This window comes from Momordica charantia (assembly GCF_013281855.1).
Source record: "Momordica charantia cultivar OHB3-1 chromosome 6 unlocalized genomic scaffold, Mcharantia_2.0 BLBB01000006.1, whole genome shotgun sequence".
NCBI lineage: Eukaryota > Viridiplantae > Streptophyta > Magnoliopsida > Cucurbitales > Cucurbitaceae > Momordica > Momordica charantia.
In genome coordinates this window covers 12174709-12194362 of record NW_028275164.1, presented here as the reverse complement: position 1 = coordinate 12194362, position 19654 = coordinate 12174709, and the positions used below count along the sequence as shown (strand labels likewise).

The following is a 19654-nucleotide window of genomic DNA, read 5'->3' as shown; positions in this document are numbered from 1 at the left end:
ATCCAAGACCATCCAAGGATTTTTAACCTTAGAGATTAGGGCAATATAAGTAGAATTCCAGTCCTTTTTTGAGCGTCGGCCATTCAGGATATCCATACAACTCTCCACCATTTTATCTCCAATGATCTTCCAGTATTTTTGAAAGAAAAGAGCAGGGAAACCATCCGTGCCTGAAGCTTTTATTGGATACATTTGTTTTAAGGCTTTTTCAATCTCCGTTCTCCGAAAAGGGGCCATAAGCTTTGCATTCATTTCTTCAATGACCGAACATGGAACAAGCTGAATTACTGCAGCCAAATCATGGGCTGAGGGATCTGAGGATGCAAAAAGGTCAATAAAGTAAGCAATAAACTAATCTTCCACCCTCTTTGGCTCTTCCAACCACACCCCATCGATTATAATCCCTCTGATCAAATTCTTTTGCTTTCTCATGGTAGCTCTTCTGTGAAATCATTTTAAGTCAATTCTATAAATATATCTAAAATATAAGTTATTTAACCATTTAAATTCTAGAACTTCCAAAATTGACAATCTCCACATATTATAATTTTTCACATTATTATATCAATTCTATAAATATATCTAAAATATTAACTTTGATGTACTTTTAAATTCCATTTAAATTGATGTACTTTTAAAATATCAATTGTATTTTTTTTAAAGTTATTTAACTATTTAAATTCTAAAACTTTCAAAATTCCATAATTTTTTAAAGATAAATTGACACTTTTTTTTATCATATTCTAACTCATTCTTAACATTCTTCCCTTTATTATTTATGAATGTATTTAAATTAATACCTTCAATCTATTTTTATACTGTTATTTTTAGAAATTATTTAATTAGTTAAAGTTCTAATTTTTTTTTGTAAAGGTAAATATATTGAAACAAAAAAAACGGAGGATCTCACGGCCCGAGATCAAGACACAGCATCCCAAGGGCAAACACAAGTCGATTTAAACATAGGATCAGAACTCAGACAACAGCTCTCAGGCCAGGTAGTACAACGATAATAGACCTCAACTTTCAAAGCATGCAAGAGGACAAAAGGCGACCGACCCACCCCACCTGCATGAACTCTAACATTACGCTCCATCTAGATAAAAGAAACAGTCGAAGTCTATGCCAAGCACCACACACGGCGACGGGCAGATTTCCCAGCACTAATGTGACAGATCCAAGCAAGGTTAGTCGACCAATATGAAACCCAATGAGAAGACACAGCCTAAGCAATCATGCCAGGTCAGACCTCCAAACTAAAGGGGCACTCAAAGAATAGATGATCCCGGGACTCCATGTCAGCACAAAACATACAGGAAACAGGAATGGAAGACTCCCAACGACATAAACAAATCCCTCGTAGCAAGTCGATCACGCACCGCCAACCAAGCAATAAAAGAATGCTTCGGAAGTGGGAGATTTTCTCCCTTTTTTATTTTTATTTAATTAAAACTATTTTAATTAATAATTAATTAAATCAAATTTAATTAATTATAAAAAATAATTATTAATTAAATTAAATTAATCAAATTAACACAACCCATTAATTTAATTAATTTAATTAAATCATATTCAATTAAATTAAACTTAAATTAATCAACCATATTAGAATCAAATTCTAATATAAATCTCTCTCATAATTTTTTAATCCAATTCAAAATTAACTTTATATCATAATGTATCAATATACATTATATTAATTGCATCTCATACAATTAACTTTAATCCATTTAACAAATTTGAACGATTCAAATTCTTTTCAAGACTAAATGTTCTTAACTATCCTTTACGAGCTAGCAAGGAAACCTAATGAACTTACAGATCAGAAGCTCCAATGATACGAGATTAATTGATTAAACTCATTAATCATATTAATCAACATTCGTTAACTGTCGGCCACTCCAATAAAGACCAATAGCTGCACTCTTCTCACTGTAGAATATTTTACGTCCATGGATTTTAACCGTTAACGGTAAGTCAATCATTCACGAGTGTTCGTAACCACAACTGGGTCAAATTAACGTTTTATCCCTATGTTACATCTTGAACCTTATGTACTGTTGATCTTCTAATGAACAACCAGGTTATGGTTCGACCAATAACCGATCGGACCAGTGAGAGGGTAGGGTCCTTGTTCAAGTCCTGAAGCCAAAACAAGATTGAAGCACACGTGTTCACGTGCTTTTGCTGCCGGATTCCATCCCTTTAATTGGTATCAGAGCCTAGACTCTACTTTCGATCTTGTTTTGAATTACAAAGAAAAGTACGGTGGATGTTTTTCTCTACATTTGATGTATGTGGTTTGCAAATAGATGTTTTCGGTTTTTGGTATTAGATTTACAGTTTTTCAGTTGATTCGATCAATGTAAAGGCCGTTGTTTTGGATGTTTAATCTTGTAAATCGAGTTTGTAAGTCTATGTTGTTCGTGGCAAGAAGTTGCTGTGAAAGAGTACTAGGGAAGTGAAGAAAAACCGAAGAAACTGGGCAGACAGCGCCTTGGCATTGGTGGCGGCTCCTAGGTGCTGGGCGACGGTGCCTAGGCTCTGCCAGGACTCCAGAAAACCCGAGGCACTACACAATGGCACTGATCAGTGGCGCCTAGGCGCTGCCTGTGTGGTTTTTTTCCGGTAGCTGCCAAGGCACTGGGAAGAGAAATTTTTTTTTTTTACTTTTATTTCATTTCTTATAGGAAGCCAAAAACCAGTCTATTTTGCCATTAATTATTATGCATTGTGAATGTATACTTAATTAGTTCTATATGTTGCGTAAAGTATGTCATATAATTTAAAATCTCACCATAGGTTAAGCATGTTCATGCATCATATGTATATAATAGTTATAATGTATGATAGCATGATTCATTTTCATAATTAATTAATATAAGTGTTGTATTAATTAGATGAAAATAAAGTTGCATTGAGTATGACATTACTTTAGTAAATAAAATGCTATATTTGTGTATGTCATTGATGCATGATTGTAGTTTTAATTTATTTAAATTTATAAGAGTTCTAAGTTTGGTGAATATAAATTAAAGTCTATAATCAAGGGTTGCATGCAAAACCCTAGGTCTTTAATAATTAATTTTAAAGGGGTTTGAAATTGATTTGACCTTAGGTTATATACTTTTTATTTTCGGTTTCAAATATGTTTAAAACGAAGAAAAAGAAGGTTAATATAAAATATTGCCTAAAAGAGAACTCTGTCTAAGAAAGGTTTTGTCTAGGTTGAGGTACTTATGTTGACCGTAAGGGAACACCTCTACCTGTGAATCGACCTGAGGGTTGAATTAGTCAATATTTTATAGCATGCGATAATGTGGTTAGTTCGTTAAAGTGTTTAATGAACTAAAACATTAGCGTTAAACAAATCCAATATAAACTTAGATAATTTCATTTAACCCGATTTTACCTAAGCAATAAACCCTAGTTTTAAAATACTAAGTGGGAGGATTAGGTGTATATATAAAATATACCAAGTATATGAGATATATGTGGTATATCTATATACATTCTTTCCCTCACATTCTCCGTATAGGTTCACACCATGAGTTCCATGCTAGACCCCGTGCGCCCTGAGCGCGGCAACCTACGGAAGGTGTTTGCATGGTTCAATACCAAGGTGAATGGAGAAAGTATTTATAGTAAGTTGGGGAAGGACGTGTGACAACACATCCTACAGTCTCCTCCATTGGTTTGAAACGTGAGGTTTCATACACGGCCTGCGTGTCGTCCTAGAGCGACCACCCCTATGAAAGGTCTGCTATATGGAATCAAAATCAGGGCAAACTCCAGAAATGGATAAAGTCTCTTAGGTTTTGCACCAATATTTGTTCTTCCTTACGACATGCTTATTTGGGCGGACCTCTGGTGACTGAAAGTGGCAGGTCACACTTGCAGGAAGTTATTAAGTTAGTAACTTATTAACCAAACAAACGGTGACTAACTATTATAGAAATAAGAGTTATTCTGGTATAATATTTAGTTGAGAATGTCTCAATTCAGTGGAATAGTTGACTGCCCCGCGGTAGCTGTTGCGCTAAATCATTGAAGCATCGTTGCAAAGTAATCTTGATTGATAAAGTGCATTATTACTTTTTTGCTAAAATTGATTGGTTTTAATGGGTAGTGCAATAATCTAATATAGATTTGTTTGTGTTTCAGCATGTCTACTTCTGCATTGCTCTGCTTGCCGTCAAAAAACTTAACGGCAAAAATTACACACAATAGAAAACGAACCTTAACACGATACTCGTGGTAGATGATCTTAAGTTCGTCTTAACTGAGGAGTGTCCTCAGGCTCCCACGCCTAATGTAGCCCGAGCCAGTCGGGATGCCTATGACGGATGGATCAAGGCCAATGACAAGACCAAGGTGTACATTTTGGCAAGCATATCTGATGTGCTGGCCAAGAAGCATGAGATCATGGTCACCGCAAGGGAGATCATAGACTCATTGCAGGACATGTTTGGACAACCGTCCATTCAAGCGCAGCACGATGCCCTCAAGTTCATTTACAATTCCTACATGAAAGAGGGAACATAAGTGCGAGAACATGTTCTCAATCTGATGGTCCACTTTAATGTGGCTGAAGTGAACGACGTTGTCATATACGAGGGGAGCCAAGTTAGCTTTATCTTGGAATCTCTTCCAAAGAGTTTCCTACAGTTTCGCAGCAATACTGTGATGAACAAGATAGAGTACAACCTTACTATGCTCTTAAATGAGCTACAAATTTTCAGTCTCTTATGAAAAATAAGGGACAGGAAGGGGAGGCAAACGTTGTCACCTCAAAACGATTCCATCGAGATTCAACCTCAAGAACTAAATCTGTAATTTCTTTTTTTGGAAGTAAGACTTTCAAGAAGAAGAAGAACAGTGATAAGGGGCTGAAAGCTGACTCTACTGCTGCTGCTACCAAGAAGGGCAAGGCCAAAGTTGCAGATAAAGGAAAAGGTTTCCACTGCAACGTTAATTAAGAAAAATCATCTCTACTTATCATTCATGACATTGAGGCAATGCACATTTACAAATGCACTCATCTTGCTTGTAAATCTCATTTACATGATAAGTAATGCATACTGCCATTGGAAGTTTGCATTTGCAAGAACACGTGGTTTGCATTAATCTTATCGTCATGCGTCAAGTGCACATCTCACTCATTTAGGCAAGTTTAGGATGGATTCTATACCTTGAACTCAGATCAAGAACTTCCTAGTAAATCAAATAACTTCAGCTTTTTTCGGGAGTTGCATTTTAATCTGTTGGAGCTAGTTTTCTACCTCACACGTGACACATCCTTATTGGAAGAGAAAAATATGCGTGACTTTAAGTTTGTGAAGCCAAGTTTTATCACCTAGGTATTTCGACTGTCTATCGAACTGACGATTGTTATGGCCGAGCCGACCAAGATCTCCTTTGGTCCTGTTCCCATTATTTGTTTGAACCGATCTAGATGTGTCTTGCTCAACTACCTATTCCGACAAACTCCACGACAACTCGCCATGATTCACGCTTACCTTAAATGGTCGTTGAGGCCTTGTTGGGAATTCTGTTGGAGATCTTGCCTATATATAGAAATCATTTCCTCTATCCCAAGTACACGAACAATATATTTTATCTCGAATACAACTCGGATTCTTCCTGACTTGGGCATCAGAGTGTTTTCTTTTGTAGGTCTCGTGCTCAGCACATTGCAGCTGATCCTCAAGGTCGTCCTTCTGTTCGAGCCGAGCACGTAAGCTTGGTCATTTTTATGATCAAACATATATCATTCGGTTAAATCGAACCCGATCCAAGTCAAGGTTGAAGCCTGTGTTAAAACTAGGTCCGTTACATTTTATCTTTAGGTCAAATAAAACTTGATCCTAGTCGAGGTCGAAGCTTGTGTTAAAGCCAGGTCTAGTGCATCTTATCTTTGGTTAAATCGAACCGATCCAAGTCAAGGTCGAAGCCTATGTTAAAGTCAAGTCCATTGCATTTTATCATTCAGTTAAATCAAAACTGATCCAAGTCGAGGTCGAAGCCTGTGTTAAAGTCAAGTCTGTTGCATTTTATCATTAAGTTAAATCGAACATGATCCAAGTCGAAGTCGAAGCCTGTGTTAAAGCTAGGTTCGTTGCATTTTCCCTTTCAGTTAAATTGAACCCGATCCAAGTCGAGGTCGAAGCCTGTGTTAAAGCCAGGTTCGTTGCAGTTTTATCTTTTGGTTAAACTGAACCCGATTCAAGTTGAGGTTGAAGCCTATGTTAAAGCCACGTTCGTTACATTTTTATCTTTTGGTTAAATCGAACCCGATCCAAGTCGAGGTCGAAGCCTGTGTTAAAGCCACGTCTATTGTATTTTCTCTTTCGGTTAAATCGAACCTGATCCAAGTTGAGGTCGAAGTCTGTGTTAAAGCTAGCTCTATTTCATTTTTATCTTTCGGTTAAATCGAACTCGATTCAAGTCGAGGTTGAAGCCTGTGTTAAAGCCAAGTCCGTTGCATTTTATCTTTGGTTAAATCAAACCTGATCCAAGTCGAGGTCGAAGCATGTGTTAAAGTAAGATCCGTTGCATTTTCTCTTTGATCCAAGTTGAGGTCGAAGCCTTTGTTAAAGCCAGGTCCGTTGTATTATGTCTTTTGGTTAAATCGAACTTGATCCAAGTCGAGGTCGAAGCTTCTGTTAAAGCAAGGTTCTTTGCATTATATCTTTCGGTCAAATCGAACCCGATCCAAGTCAAGGTTGAAGCCTATGTTAAAGTCAGGTCCTTTGCATTTTCTCTTTCGGTTAAATCGAACCCGATCCAAGTTGAGGCAAAACCTGTGTTAAAGTCAGGTCCGTTGCATTTTATCATTTGGTTAAATCGAACTTGATCCAAGTCGAGGTCGAAGTCTGTGTTAAAGCCAGGTCTGTTGCATTTTATCATTCGGTTAAATCGAAACCGATCCAAGATCGAGGTCAAAGCTTGTGTTGAAGTCAGGTCTGCTCCATCTTATCTTCTGTTAAATTGAACATGATCCAAGATCGTGGTCGAAACTTGTGTTGAAGCCAGGTCCTCCATGTTGAGACCCCACCTAGTGTCAAGCTAGGCCCATCTGTATCGTGCCTTCTTTGAATAAAAAATTTTTCACCTTCCCGATATTTTATCTTTTGCCTTTGTCTACCCTATTAGTTCTGCAAAGATACACAAAGGGGGCAAGCTATAGACACCGTATTTGGTCCGGCTAAATTTTAATTATTCTTTATTATTTTATTTTTTAAACATTTTCGTTTGAAAAAAAAACTATAAGATTAGTTTATTATTGGTTATAAGCTAAAGTTTAAATTAAATTTTAAAAAATTGTTTTAAAGATTTTGATTTTATTAATAAAATTAAAAATTAAAAAATAAAGATTTTATTTTAATAAAATGTTTTGATATTAACAGTTTTATTTAACTCACAAAGTTACCGTTATGCTTTTTTGCATATTTAAGAGGGGTTGTAGTGCACAGAGGGGATAAACAGAGAAACAAAAAGGAGGCAGCACATACACACATATAGGAAGAGGGAAGAAAGAAAGAAGGTAAATGTAAAAAGGGGAAAGAAGTTTTTGAATAAAACTTATTTTTTCCTCTCTCACGCATAAACACAACTCCATCTTCTTCCTCCATCTTTTCTCCTTCCTCCATCTCTTTTTTTTCCTCCATTCTTTGTTTCACCTTTATCTTCCCCTAAAAAACCACCCACAACACCCAACAACCACGAACTAACTAGACCGACGGCGGTAGTACAGATCGGTAGCTACTTCCGATGACCTTCTGTCAATCCTTTCCTGCAACAATACATCCACAAATCTAGCGTACAAAATTTCTGCGCAAATAAAGTATCACACTGTACATTCATGGTTTTTTCTTCCCTTATTGTGTGTTTGTTTAGAAAATAATTTTCTTTTTCTTTTAGAAAGCAAATCTTAAATAAGTTTTTAAATTTAAATAAAGATTTTGCAATAAGATCTTTAAAAGGAAGAGGGTTGATTTTTTATTTTAAAGTAATTTAAAATTTTGTTTTTCTTAAATAAATGATTTTGTTTCATAAGTAGGTTTTCCTAAATAAATTTCTTAAAAAAACGAGTAAAAAGTTTTTGAAAATAATTTTGTTTTAAAAATCAAAATGAGTTTTCTTTCTATTTTTTTAATTGTAAAATAAATAAAAGTTTGTTTTAAAATATAAGGTAAGTGAGAGAAGAGTTTTATTTTCTATTTTTATTTTCAAAGGTGCAATATTTATTAATTAAATTCTGGAGAGTTTTTCAAATCTACCACTTTTTTAAAACTTACTAAAATGAATTTTGAAAGAAAAAAAAAAGACATAAAAAGATAAGTCTTTTAAATAGATGAGTGAAATCTTTTTAAAAAAGCTTGGTGGTTGTAATTTGGAAAAGATCTTAGCAAATAAAATCTCTTTTAGGTAAAACTGATTTTTTTTAAGAAATAAAAGTTTTTATTTTAAAGAATGTTTTTGTTCAAAATAAATAAAAAGTTTATTTTGTTTTAATTTAAAAAAATTCGTAACCTTTCTTTAATTTTAAAAAATAAATTAAACGTTTTTATACGTAAAAGAAAGTAATCTTGAGTGCCAATGGAAAGGTTCCAAGTTCAAATCTCAACCGTCTCTAAGAATTATTTTTATTTTTATTTTTTACTAAATAATAATAATATTTTTTTTACTAAATAATTATTTCAAAAACTCCAATGACAAGAATTGGAATCTTCAAATATTGATAAAAATTTATAATTGCATTGGTGTCATTTAGTTCATATTTTATAATAAAATATAAATTAATAAAATATGAGATATTTGAATCAAAATACAAAAATATTTTTTCCTTTTTTTTGGATCAAATAAAATAATAGAATAATTTTTGACAAAATATGGTACCGTTTTCGAATGGGTGTTGTAAGTTGCTAACACCTTCCTACGCTCATTCGACTCCCGAACCAAAAATCTTGTTTTCGTAGACAAGTTTTTTTTAAATAGGTGGCTAATTAATGGTGGCGACTCCAAACCGTTATCTTGAAAGAGACCCTACAGAGGATGATGTCGGCTGCTCCGCGTCGCAAGCGATGACGTTGCGACAGTTATGACAATTGATAAATCATTCAACAACAATTTTACAAAGAAATTTTCAAATCTATTGTAGATGTTAAGTTTGATACAAACACATTGCAAATGGTACCTCAACTCATACCTCTCCATATGATACATAACTCTTAACATCATTTGTGACATTCAAAGTGAACTCTAGGCAACCGTAATACATTGTAATCATGATAAAATCCTCATGTTAGATTATTAATGACATGTCATGTTTTATTTAACCCTATCCTTTTTGTTAGGGATGTTCGTGGGTTGGGTAGGGTTGGATTTAGGGCTATTTTGAGCCCAATCCTATTTTTCGAGTTGTAGATTCCTATTCCAAAATAACACTCGTTAAATTACAAACTCAAACCAACCCAACCCGTAAAAATTGGGTTGGATTGGTTCAGTTCCATCAATTCTTTATCTTGCATTAAGATGAAAAAAAAGTCTTTAACATATATCCAATCTAAAGTACATTAAGTATCATACTTAATATCCATTAAAATAAAGGAAACCATATTTGAAATAAAATAATGATATTCATCCTTCCAAACACTACTATGTAAATAAGATCCTATACCCACAAGGGAGTGAGATCAGTGGCGGATCCAGAAATTTTGTTGAGGAGGTTTCATATTAGTTTACATAGGTAATTCCAAAGAATTCATAAAACTAGCAAGATCTTTTTTATAAATATGCTCTACAAACTTAGTCTCGAATATTACAATTGTAATAACAATTTTAACTTTTAGACCAAGATATGTCGATAAATTTTCTAAATTTATTATGTAAAATATCTATAAGAACTATTATTACTTTTTAATCCCCTTATCGATCTTTTTTATAGAATCTCTCAATTTGGATTTCAAATTAAATCGACAAGAATATTAATAAAATTAAAATTAAAAATTAAAAGATAAAATAATAATTATTCTCCAAATACTAAAATTATCTTAGTTTCATAGTATAAGAATTATGAGTTCGAATTCTAAGATTTCACTCACTATTATTTTTAAAATAACTTCAAATAGTCATAGCATATAAAATGTAAAGTTAATAAAAATATACCTTAAACAATTAATTTTCAAATTGTTGACTTTTTTAGATCATACAAAATTGAAGTTTAAACTTATTTTAGAACATTGAATATCAATCTATGAATTTATAAGAAGAAATATTATAATGACAACGTATAAATTAAAAACAAAAATAAGCCTTGAATTGGTAGAAATAATTAGACTATAAAAGTTCCACCAATTTCAATATTTTTTTCTCTTTCTCTCTTTTTTTTTAATTGACATATTTAATATATATTATTAAAAAGTTCACCCTTCGTACATCCGCCCTGAGTGACATCCATTTTCAGATTCAAAATTCAATAAAATATGAAGTAACTAAAATTGAGAAAGTGTAATTAAAAAAAAAACAACTAAAATTGAGGATTATTTTCAGATTGCAAATCTTAGAAGAATAATGGCCGTTTCAGAAATTGAGATTTGAGAGTGACGTTATGAGAAACAAAAATTATTTGAGTGTTGGGTCCGGGGAGAGCTTATGAGGATAGATTAATGGCTCAAAATAGAGAGTGATGCGTTTGTAGAGAGAGAGAGAGAGAGAAGGCGGCCCTCCATGCGAACAGAAATCGAAGTGAAGCCGTAGATCAAATCGAGAGAGACCAAGCAATTGATGAGCAAATAGGAGAAATTAATTTGTTTGTGATTAGAGATGAGAGAGAGGAAAAAGTAAAGAAAAAATGGACAACTAGAGGAGTAGAAAATAGTGCGGTGGCTAAAACAATTCAAGAATGATTAATAGGCAGTTATAGTAAACGCCGGAATTTAATGTTAATAAATATACCTTCCATGCTAAAATTAACCTATCTTTACCGCTTAAATTTTGTGGCAAAAATACCATTGAAACACATCTTTGCTACACACAAAATCAATGTAGAAAAGTGGAAAATTAATAAAAAAATGGAAAAATCAAATATTGTTTTTAAAATTATGGGGTAGATACATTGGGAGACAGAGTAATTAATAATGCCAATTTTAACTCACAAGCCGATTCCTTCCTCAATTTCATTTTCTTTTAGCTTCACCATCAACCTTGTACGCTATGTATGTCTCTGCAGACATATATAAAGTAAATACACGTATAGATAAAATAAAATACATGGTAAGTAGAGACATGTTGGAAATAATGAATACAAACTATTAAAAATTAAGAGAAGGCTAATCGGCCTAGAAAACAAATAGCCCACATTTGTTTTACTTGGTCGTTAAATTTCTTCCGCCTTTGATTCTTTTATTCACATATACATATGAAATTTTTTGAAGAAACCAAAGACAAGCAAAAAAGAGGAGAGGGTGGCGGCCATTTTTCTTCGGTAGGGATCGGAGAAAGAGAAGAAGTGAGATCTTCGACGGTAGAATATTGTCAGCAGTTCTTTCTCGCGATTCTTGTGAGGTTTTTTATTTTGTATTCCTAACTAGTTATTGTTGTTATGCTTAGAAGCTAGGTGACTATTGTTGTAGCATCTAAAGAGCATTTCAGAGGAAGTTGAGCCCATTGTAATCTTCCCATTATAATGGAACTTGTATATGGCAGAAGATTGGATATAGCTCCGAGCTTGGGATGAACCAGTATATTTTCTAGTGTTTGCTTTTCTATCTCTATCTCGTATTTTCTTTATTGTATTGATAGAACTGTGACTTGCTCATAACTGTTCATGCTTAACATTGTCTTTGAACATTCACCTATCACTGTTGTTGTCGTTTGCCTATGGTCATTACAAATAGCATTAATTGAACAAGTGTGTTTCGGTACGAGTTTTCTAGCAATCCATAATTTACTGTCACCATATCGAGAGGATTGAATATACCACTTGCATGTTTCTTCAATGCACCTTACAACCAACTGTTTTTAGTTGGATTTGACAGTTTTAAACTGAAAACTCCTTTTTAATGTAATCGCATAAAAGTCTTGTTCAATTCTTCCTTACTTTGAAAAACACATAATTCTTCCAACGAAAAATTAAAGGCAGCACAATCAAAATCAATAGGGTCCATGAAGATAAATTTATTTCCCTCGAGGTAAACTACATTCTGAGTGATGTTCGCACTTCCGCTGACCCTAGAGATGACATTATATACAAGGTCAGTGTCAACAACTATGTAGCAGTCGCTGCCCATGACATCCGACAAAAGTGATATGACTCATACCACGTCCTTGTATAGCCCTCATAATGATTGACTTGCAAACACGATTTCTAAAAAATGACAGGCACTTAATTTTCAGTCCTTATGGAAAATAAAGATCTCTAGAGATGCATGCAACGAGTTGTTGTAGGGTGGAATTGAATGGAATTGATACATGCCCAATACTGAATGCTGGATAATTGTCCTGCTCCCCCTAGCTTCCATCATGTAAAACCGTGGCTACAAGCGATTGCATAGTATTCTCGCTTGATTTAAATTCTCAAACAATGTAACAAAAATGGTGATTCATGAAACTCGTGCAAGAATATTTAAGAGACCTAAGATGGTGATTGCCGTGAAATTTATTAACAAATTGTTTAGGTTTGTTCTACATTTTAATTTTAAATAGATTACATTGGTGACAAATTAGTTAGACGGAAGTTCAAAATAGGTAGTTTTGGTGGTTTGGCTATGTAGAGATTTTAGCGATTTGGCTATCGATAGAGTTTAGGGATTCATGTGATTTCGCAGTGCTAAAAAGGGATAAAATGGAGAAACGAGGCTCTCAAGGAAAAAAAAAACCCTAAAAGGGGCTGGGCTGACACAATAAAATAAAAAGTAGTTGGACTACTCTACCTTTATAATTTTAATTTATATATATAATTATGAGTCGGTTCAGTTTAAATCGAAAATAATTCATATGAATTCGAAAATCGAATTGAACCAGTCGGATTCAGAGAAACTGAACCCAAACAAAACCTAATTAATTTAAAACCCAACCCAAACCAGGTGGGTTGGGTTGCTCAATTTTTTCAATGCTTCCATCTTGTTGAACACTCCTACTTTTTGTAATTGATTAATTTCATACTCAGTTTTAATTGAGTTACGATTTATTTTCATACCCAAACGAAATTGTTTAAAAGAAAAAAGAAATCAGAAAGTCAACCCACAAAAAAATATTAATCAAAACAACACCCGAACATCAAAAAACAATAATGGAATTCATTACCAAAATACAATAAAGCAAATGCTGACAGAGGAATGGCGAGATTTCTCCTTGCAAAAAAATATAGAAAATTGGTGTCTGAAAGGTGTACTTTATTTATGTCAAAGAGATCTAAATAGTACATGAAGCCACCCAAAATAAAACATAAGGTAAAATAAAAACTAAAAGTAAATAACAGTGACAAACATTTATTTTTCCTTCAACTAGCTACCTCAACAGAAATTGAGAAGCAAAAGCAAAAGCCAAGAAGCCTTATTCAAACACAACCTTTTCTAGTGTATGTTGTAAAGAGCTTTGATTCCTTTGATGTCATCTGCGTTCAAGCCTTTAATAGTCCCGGTCATGATTGTGGGATACATTATAGCATTTTTAACTGTGCTATGGCCGAGACCAAGGAGGTGGCCAATCTCATGCAGCGCCACTGTCTCCATATCGAGTTGCCCTCTCATCGGCCCGACCGCCCACGTCTCAGCAGCATCAAAATGAAACCTCCCATCAGTAGGTGCAAAAGCATGCGCTATAGTCCCTCCAGGACCATCAAATGGATGGTTATCGTGATGGTTGCCTCTGAAAAAAGCAATCTTGAGGTCTGCTCTTTTGTAGTGAGTGGCTAAAGAAAATGTGAAATGAGTGTTTTGAGCCCACGTATTGAACGCTCGAGCCACCGGCGCCATGGCATCGGTGCGAGTGCCTGGAAGAAACGCGTAAGTAAGGTGGTACTTGGAAGGTGGCCACCTCTGCCTTCTGGGGAAGAAAGAATAGTGGGAAACAATATGGTGATGATGCTCATGACCACCGTGACCCTCCGACTGCATTCGTCTTGCGACTCCATCGACAATATCTGGCACGCCACATCGAGAAGTTGTAAGTTGGGATACCGTCTCAGCGTTCAAGGATCCAGTAGAGTTAAGATGAAAGAACAGTTGATAAGTTTTGATGGCAGACTCGAGGAGATCATCAAAGACATCATCATTGTCTATTAGATGGCCACCGGTGGCATTTTTTCGATCCTTGAAGTAACCAAAGTGTCGAAAGTAACTTTTAAGATGAGATATGCCTTTGATATTGTCGCCTTTCTTGCATCCTTGGAGGCGGTTGAGAAAGCCAAATGGAGAATGTTGGTGCAATGGAAGTGGATGGGAAAAGCAAAGATAAGGAAGAAAGACAAAGAAGAGAATGAGAAGAGATTTAGAGCACGATGCCATAGATGATATTTGGTTGATGGTTATTGGTTTTGATACCTAATACCAACGAGAGGAAGAGCCTATTTATAAGTCTAGTCTCATAGCATAGAACATGTTTTTTCTTTGGCTGCCAAAAACTTGAGAGAGTTTAAGTTGTCTTTATCCAAGTCTTGATTTGGTTCCTTAATTTTGAAGTATATGTTGGTGTGAACGTCTAACTAGGGCAGATTATAATTTTATAAATTATATAATATTTATAATTTTGTTTTGATTTCCTTTTCAAGTTTGATTTTTTCTTTCATGATATCAAATATAAATGGAAATGAATAAATTTTATTTTTTATTTTTTATTAAATTAGTTTTTTTTAATTAATCACATGGAAAGAAATATAATTCTCATATATGAAAAAATTTCATACTTATTATTCCAAGTTTGTTCTCTTTCTCCTATATCTATCTATATCTATATTATATATAAAAGGCCCAACTCTTATTTTTTTCATTTTATTATAATGTTTTATCTACTATTTTAATGGTATTTTTTCCAAATCTCCTTAAATTCTACTAATTCACTCGCTCCTCTCTCATTTCTTCCTGCACCACCCTTTTTTTAGTATAACATTTGCGGGTGAAGTTCGAACTTATAACCTCTTGGTTGGGGATATGTGTCAATTACTCTTTTAACTATTTCCCACGCTACCCCTTTTTCTCTCTCTTTTTATCTTTTTAATACATTTATTTTAGTTAAAATGAAGGAAAAGAATATCAAAAGTTTCAATAAAATTGTTGTCAATTTATTCTTAAAAATTAATGATTTTAAATTTAATTATGTACTTAATAATGGAATTTCTAAAGTTATAGTGTTTTAATGATTAAATAATGTTAAAAATAAAAGTATAAAATTTATTAAAATAAATAATTATTGACAAAAATGTAAGAGTTTAATTATAAGAAAGTTTTGTCAATTTATTTTTAAACTAATTTTAAAATTTATTAACTATTGAAAGTAGACTAAAAAGATCTACAATCTTTTGGAGAATATTTTTGGACAATTTTATTTCTCTGTAAAATTTGTCTACTTTTTTTTTTAGTGTAGAAGGGGTGGGAGATCGAACTCACAACCTTTTGGTTGGAGGTAAATGACAATTATATGCTCGCTTTGGCCTCGTTATTTTGTCTATTAATTTACTTTCAAATTAACTTCTCATGAGTTTTTTTTTATGATTTCTCATAAGTTATTAAATCATAAAAATAATAATTCAATTATTGAGTAACACCAAAGAGGTTAATTATTATTTTTTATTTAATAATGGCAAAATTTAGAATACGTAAAATTTTGTCATTATTCTATAAATTAATTCAAAAAGTTATAGTTATTTTAAATTATAATTAATAATGAAAATTCAAAAGTTTTAATTATTTTATTATTTAATAATACAAAGAGTTATAAGATATAAAGTTTTGTCTCTTAATTTGTACCAATTAGCTTTTAAAAAAATGATGACTTATTTTTAATTATAATTCGCCCGTTCTTCCAACTTCTTGGTCTTGGAGCAAGAACCTACACCCGCAGGCGGGCTTCCCTACTATTGGATCGTGAATCAATGCCGTATAGAAGACTCTAACCACTAAGTTGAGTAGGTCAACGAGAATTCCTATTTGATTAGTTTCTTTTTTGCTCAATTGTCAAGGTTATGCTATTCCATGACTCCCACTATGTGTAAAGTGAGTGGGTTCCAAAGTTCATCCTTCATAAAAAGATATTGAAGGTGCTTCATTTCTTTTTGTCTTTTTAGAAATTTCGAAAATTTTGTAACTCTTTCATCTACAATTATATTAAAGAGTTCTTTCTTACTCTTTCCCTCAATTTTGTTCTCACCAAATAAAACAATTTTAACAATTTAATTCTTTTTATTAATTTAGTTTTAACTATTTAATTATTTTTTTATATTTTTTAGACTTTAAAATAAAACTATGAAATTCAGGTGCACCACACATATTTCTTACTAATTTATATTGAAAAATTTTAATCATATATTTGCTATGGAATAAATTTAATAGATTAAATATACAAGTTACGCCATTAAACTTGTAGAGTTGTGTCTTGCCAAGAATATAGTTTTCTAATTTTAAATTTTATATACAACATACATTCATAATCTATTAGAATTCTTTTTTGAAGTTTTGGATGACAAGTGTCCATGTGTTTTATTGGCCACCGAAAACTTAAAGTTTAAGTTGCCTTTGCCAAATTCATGCTTGGAAAAGTATATATTTGGCGTAATGATTAGAGAGAATATGACCAATGGCAGATTTTTCAAAGTCTTGCTTGGAAAATATACGTTTGGCGTCAATGGTACAGAGAGTATGACCAATGGCAGATTTACGTAGGGGTAGGGACTCTTAGTCAAAGTCTTGCTTTGGTATTTTTGGAAGTATACGTTGGTGTGGCGAAGATGGTCTCTCGTGGCAAGTGATGATTTGCCTCCAAACACTCACTCCTACATCTTGTTCAACTAGGTTTGGAAGGTATTTGGTTTGATTCCCCTTGCTTATAAACTTTGTTATATATATATGAGTCAAGATATTAAATATCTTTTAACAATTCTATAGGTTCAATGGGTTCGACATGGAAAAAAAAATTTACAAAATAGAACACAATTCGATGCTAAAGTCAATAGCTAGTCAAACTAAACTCGATAGAGAATTTAGTGTTCACGTACCTCAAAACAAAGCGAATGAGTTCTATTTATAGGCAACTTCTCCGACAATATTCCCGACTGCACAAGGGATCAGCTCGATCATGGGAGATGAGACCAAGGCAACTGACACGACCTGCCCTAAACACCTACTAACTATAGGACAAATCGTGCCGACCATAGACCCTCAACCATCTATCAAGTCTATAGTCAACTTCTTTCTAAATTTCTAAAATTAATTTAGATTATTGTTCAACATATAAAACATAAAGTGTAACATAATTCATCTAAAAAATAACTACTCAGTCACGACTCCTAAACATGCTGTACAACCACAAAAGGTACAATTATTCCAGTATGAGTCATTCTAGATGAACATACAAAATGATATGCAAATTCTGAGACGGTGAGTGGCAGAAACTGGTCGGCTATCTCTATGAAACTCAGGTGCAGCCTAGTGGAGAACAACAATGATAACCAGTGAACTTGGAAGCTCAGTGAGTGGCATTTTATTAAGAAAATAGTTTCGTAAAACTTATTCCATAAAAAAAATTGAAATTTCAATTCTTAAGACGAGCTTCATAAAGCTGAAATAATAAACATTCTCGTTAAAACTTCAAATAACTTGAGCAATTAAAATTCAGTAATTTTCTAAGCATAACTTGTAACAACATATACTTTCCAAAAACACTTTCTGAATACGTATCAAATATCTTCTTTCAAATCTAAAACAGGTTAAGAAAATTCAACACCACGTATGTATCCCCATTCTATTCTGGTCTACTGGCACAGAGTAATATTAAGACGCACAGCAGAATAATTTTATTTCTGGTCTACTGGCATAGAGTAATCTCAATATAACACAGCAGAATAATTCTCTCAACGCGCGGAGTAAAATGGTCCCAAAGACTTTCTATTTCTGGGTATACTATAGAAACATATTCACATAGCATACAGGTAATCACCTGGATACAATAATATGGTGGTTTGAAAACTTATTTCTGCATAAAATTCTCAATCTTATAAACAGTTCTAAAATTCTTCTTTTTCTTCTTTCTAAGAACATTTTTTTCTCAAATCACTTCTAAACATATTTCTTTCTAATCATATTCAATAAACACGAACAGTTTCTCAGAAAATCATAAAACATTTCTATGTTCTCAGAAGCATTCATAAATTATCAGCAAACTCAATTTCTCAACAGAAATAATCAAACATACGTAATAAATATTTTCTTGAAGTACTATAATAGATATCTTAAAATATTTAGTAAAATAACCACTCACAAATCCTATGAACGAGGTGAATCGGGTTGGTACGCTGCTCCAATTTCCGATCGTCCTGAAATAATAACCAATGAAATTTCAATTCACACCCAATTTCCAATTAAACTCTACAATTCTTCAAATTAAACCATAAATTTAATCAACAACCCCACTCTCTCTCTACCATCCAATTGCAGCTCACTCTCTCTCTACCAACTTAGTTATTAACCATTGGTTATACCCCAATTTATTTCCAACCAAAACCCACTTCACGTTTCCTTTGCTTCAATTTCCAATTATTTTCCCCCTTTTTTTTTTAATTCCCAACACGTAGTCTTTCTCTCTCCTCTACACTATTCATCTTCTTCTTCCCAAACCACAACCAACGAAACCCTCCATTTCTTCCTCTCCATTTCTTCTCTTCTTCTTCTTTTACTTCACAGACTCCTCCGACCTACAATAATGAAATCACACACAGAGGCCGAAACCATCACAAGAGTTCAAGAAATCTCTTAGGCAAAGCAACAACCCATAGAACATTTCATTCCAATTTCAAATAAACTTGTGATTCACAAACCCACAAAACAAGGGAGTCCATATCCTAGAAATTCAGGATTTAAAATTCCAAAACTTACCAAAATCAAGTTCCCAACCTCAAACCAGTTTCAGAATCAACTTCAATTTCATCCTCCTTCCTCTGTTTCGTTTTCGTTTCTTTTTTTTCCTTCTCTTCTTTTTCTTTCGTTTTCTTCTCTGTTTCCTTTTTTTTTCTTTTGTTTTTCATCTCCACGTGGCTTCCTCCACAACACACACACACATCTCACTTTTCCACTTTCCTTTCCTTTCCTTTCCTTTCCTTTTCTTTTCTTTTTCTTTTTTTAAAAAAAACTCAAAATTACAATACTGTCCTTACAGCAATAAAACTCGTGGCTTTATCGATCCAAGCCACGTGTGACCTTCATTATCCAATCAATATGTGCCACGTGTGAGTTGAAAATCACGTCCAACAGAGTGAAATGTTTATTCGTTTGTTTAAATATTTACTATGAATTTTTTATTTTTATAATTTTCTATAAATATCTTCGACATTGGATATTTCCACTAACTTATAGAATTGAGACATTCATATTTCAGTTCACATCAATATTTAAAATCTCAATATGAGTATAATTATATTTTCTATTGAACAAAGTTAATTGTT

The 19654-nt window shown here is 33.3% G+C and overlaps 1 protein-coding gene and 1 long non-coding RNA gene across 2 annotated transcripts; both read right to left on the bottom strand.

The window, feature by feature from the left end:
* Positions 1–13382: 13382 nt before the first annotated feature.
* On the bottom strand, positions 13383–14608 carry LOC111018275 (metalloendoproteinase 1). Its single transcript, XM_022294302.2, has one exon. It carries the CDS (start codon positions 14508–14510, stop codon positions 13578–13580), a length of 933 nt encoding a protein of 310 aa, XP_022149994.1. The 5' UTR covers positions 14511–14608; the 3' UTR covers positions 13383–13577.
* Positions 14609–17150: 2542 nt separating this feature from the next.
* On the bottom strand, positions 17151–19274 carry LOC111018283 (uncharacterized). The gene is made up of 3 exons (XR_002602385.2): positions 19089–19274; positions 18475–18529; positions 17151–17642 (listed from the first exon to the last, which is right to left on the bottom strand). It is a non-coding gene; the product is annotated as an uncharacterized LOC111018283 (long non-coding RNA).
* Between the last annotated feature and the right edge of the window lie 380 nt (positions 19275–19654).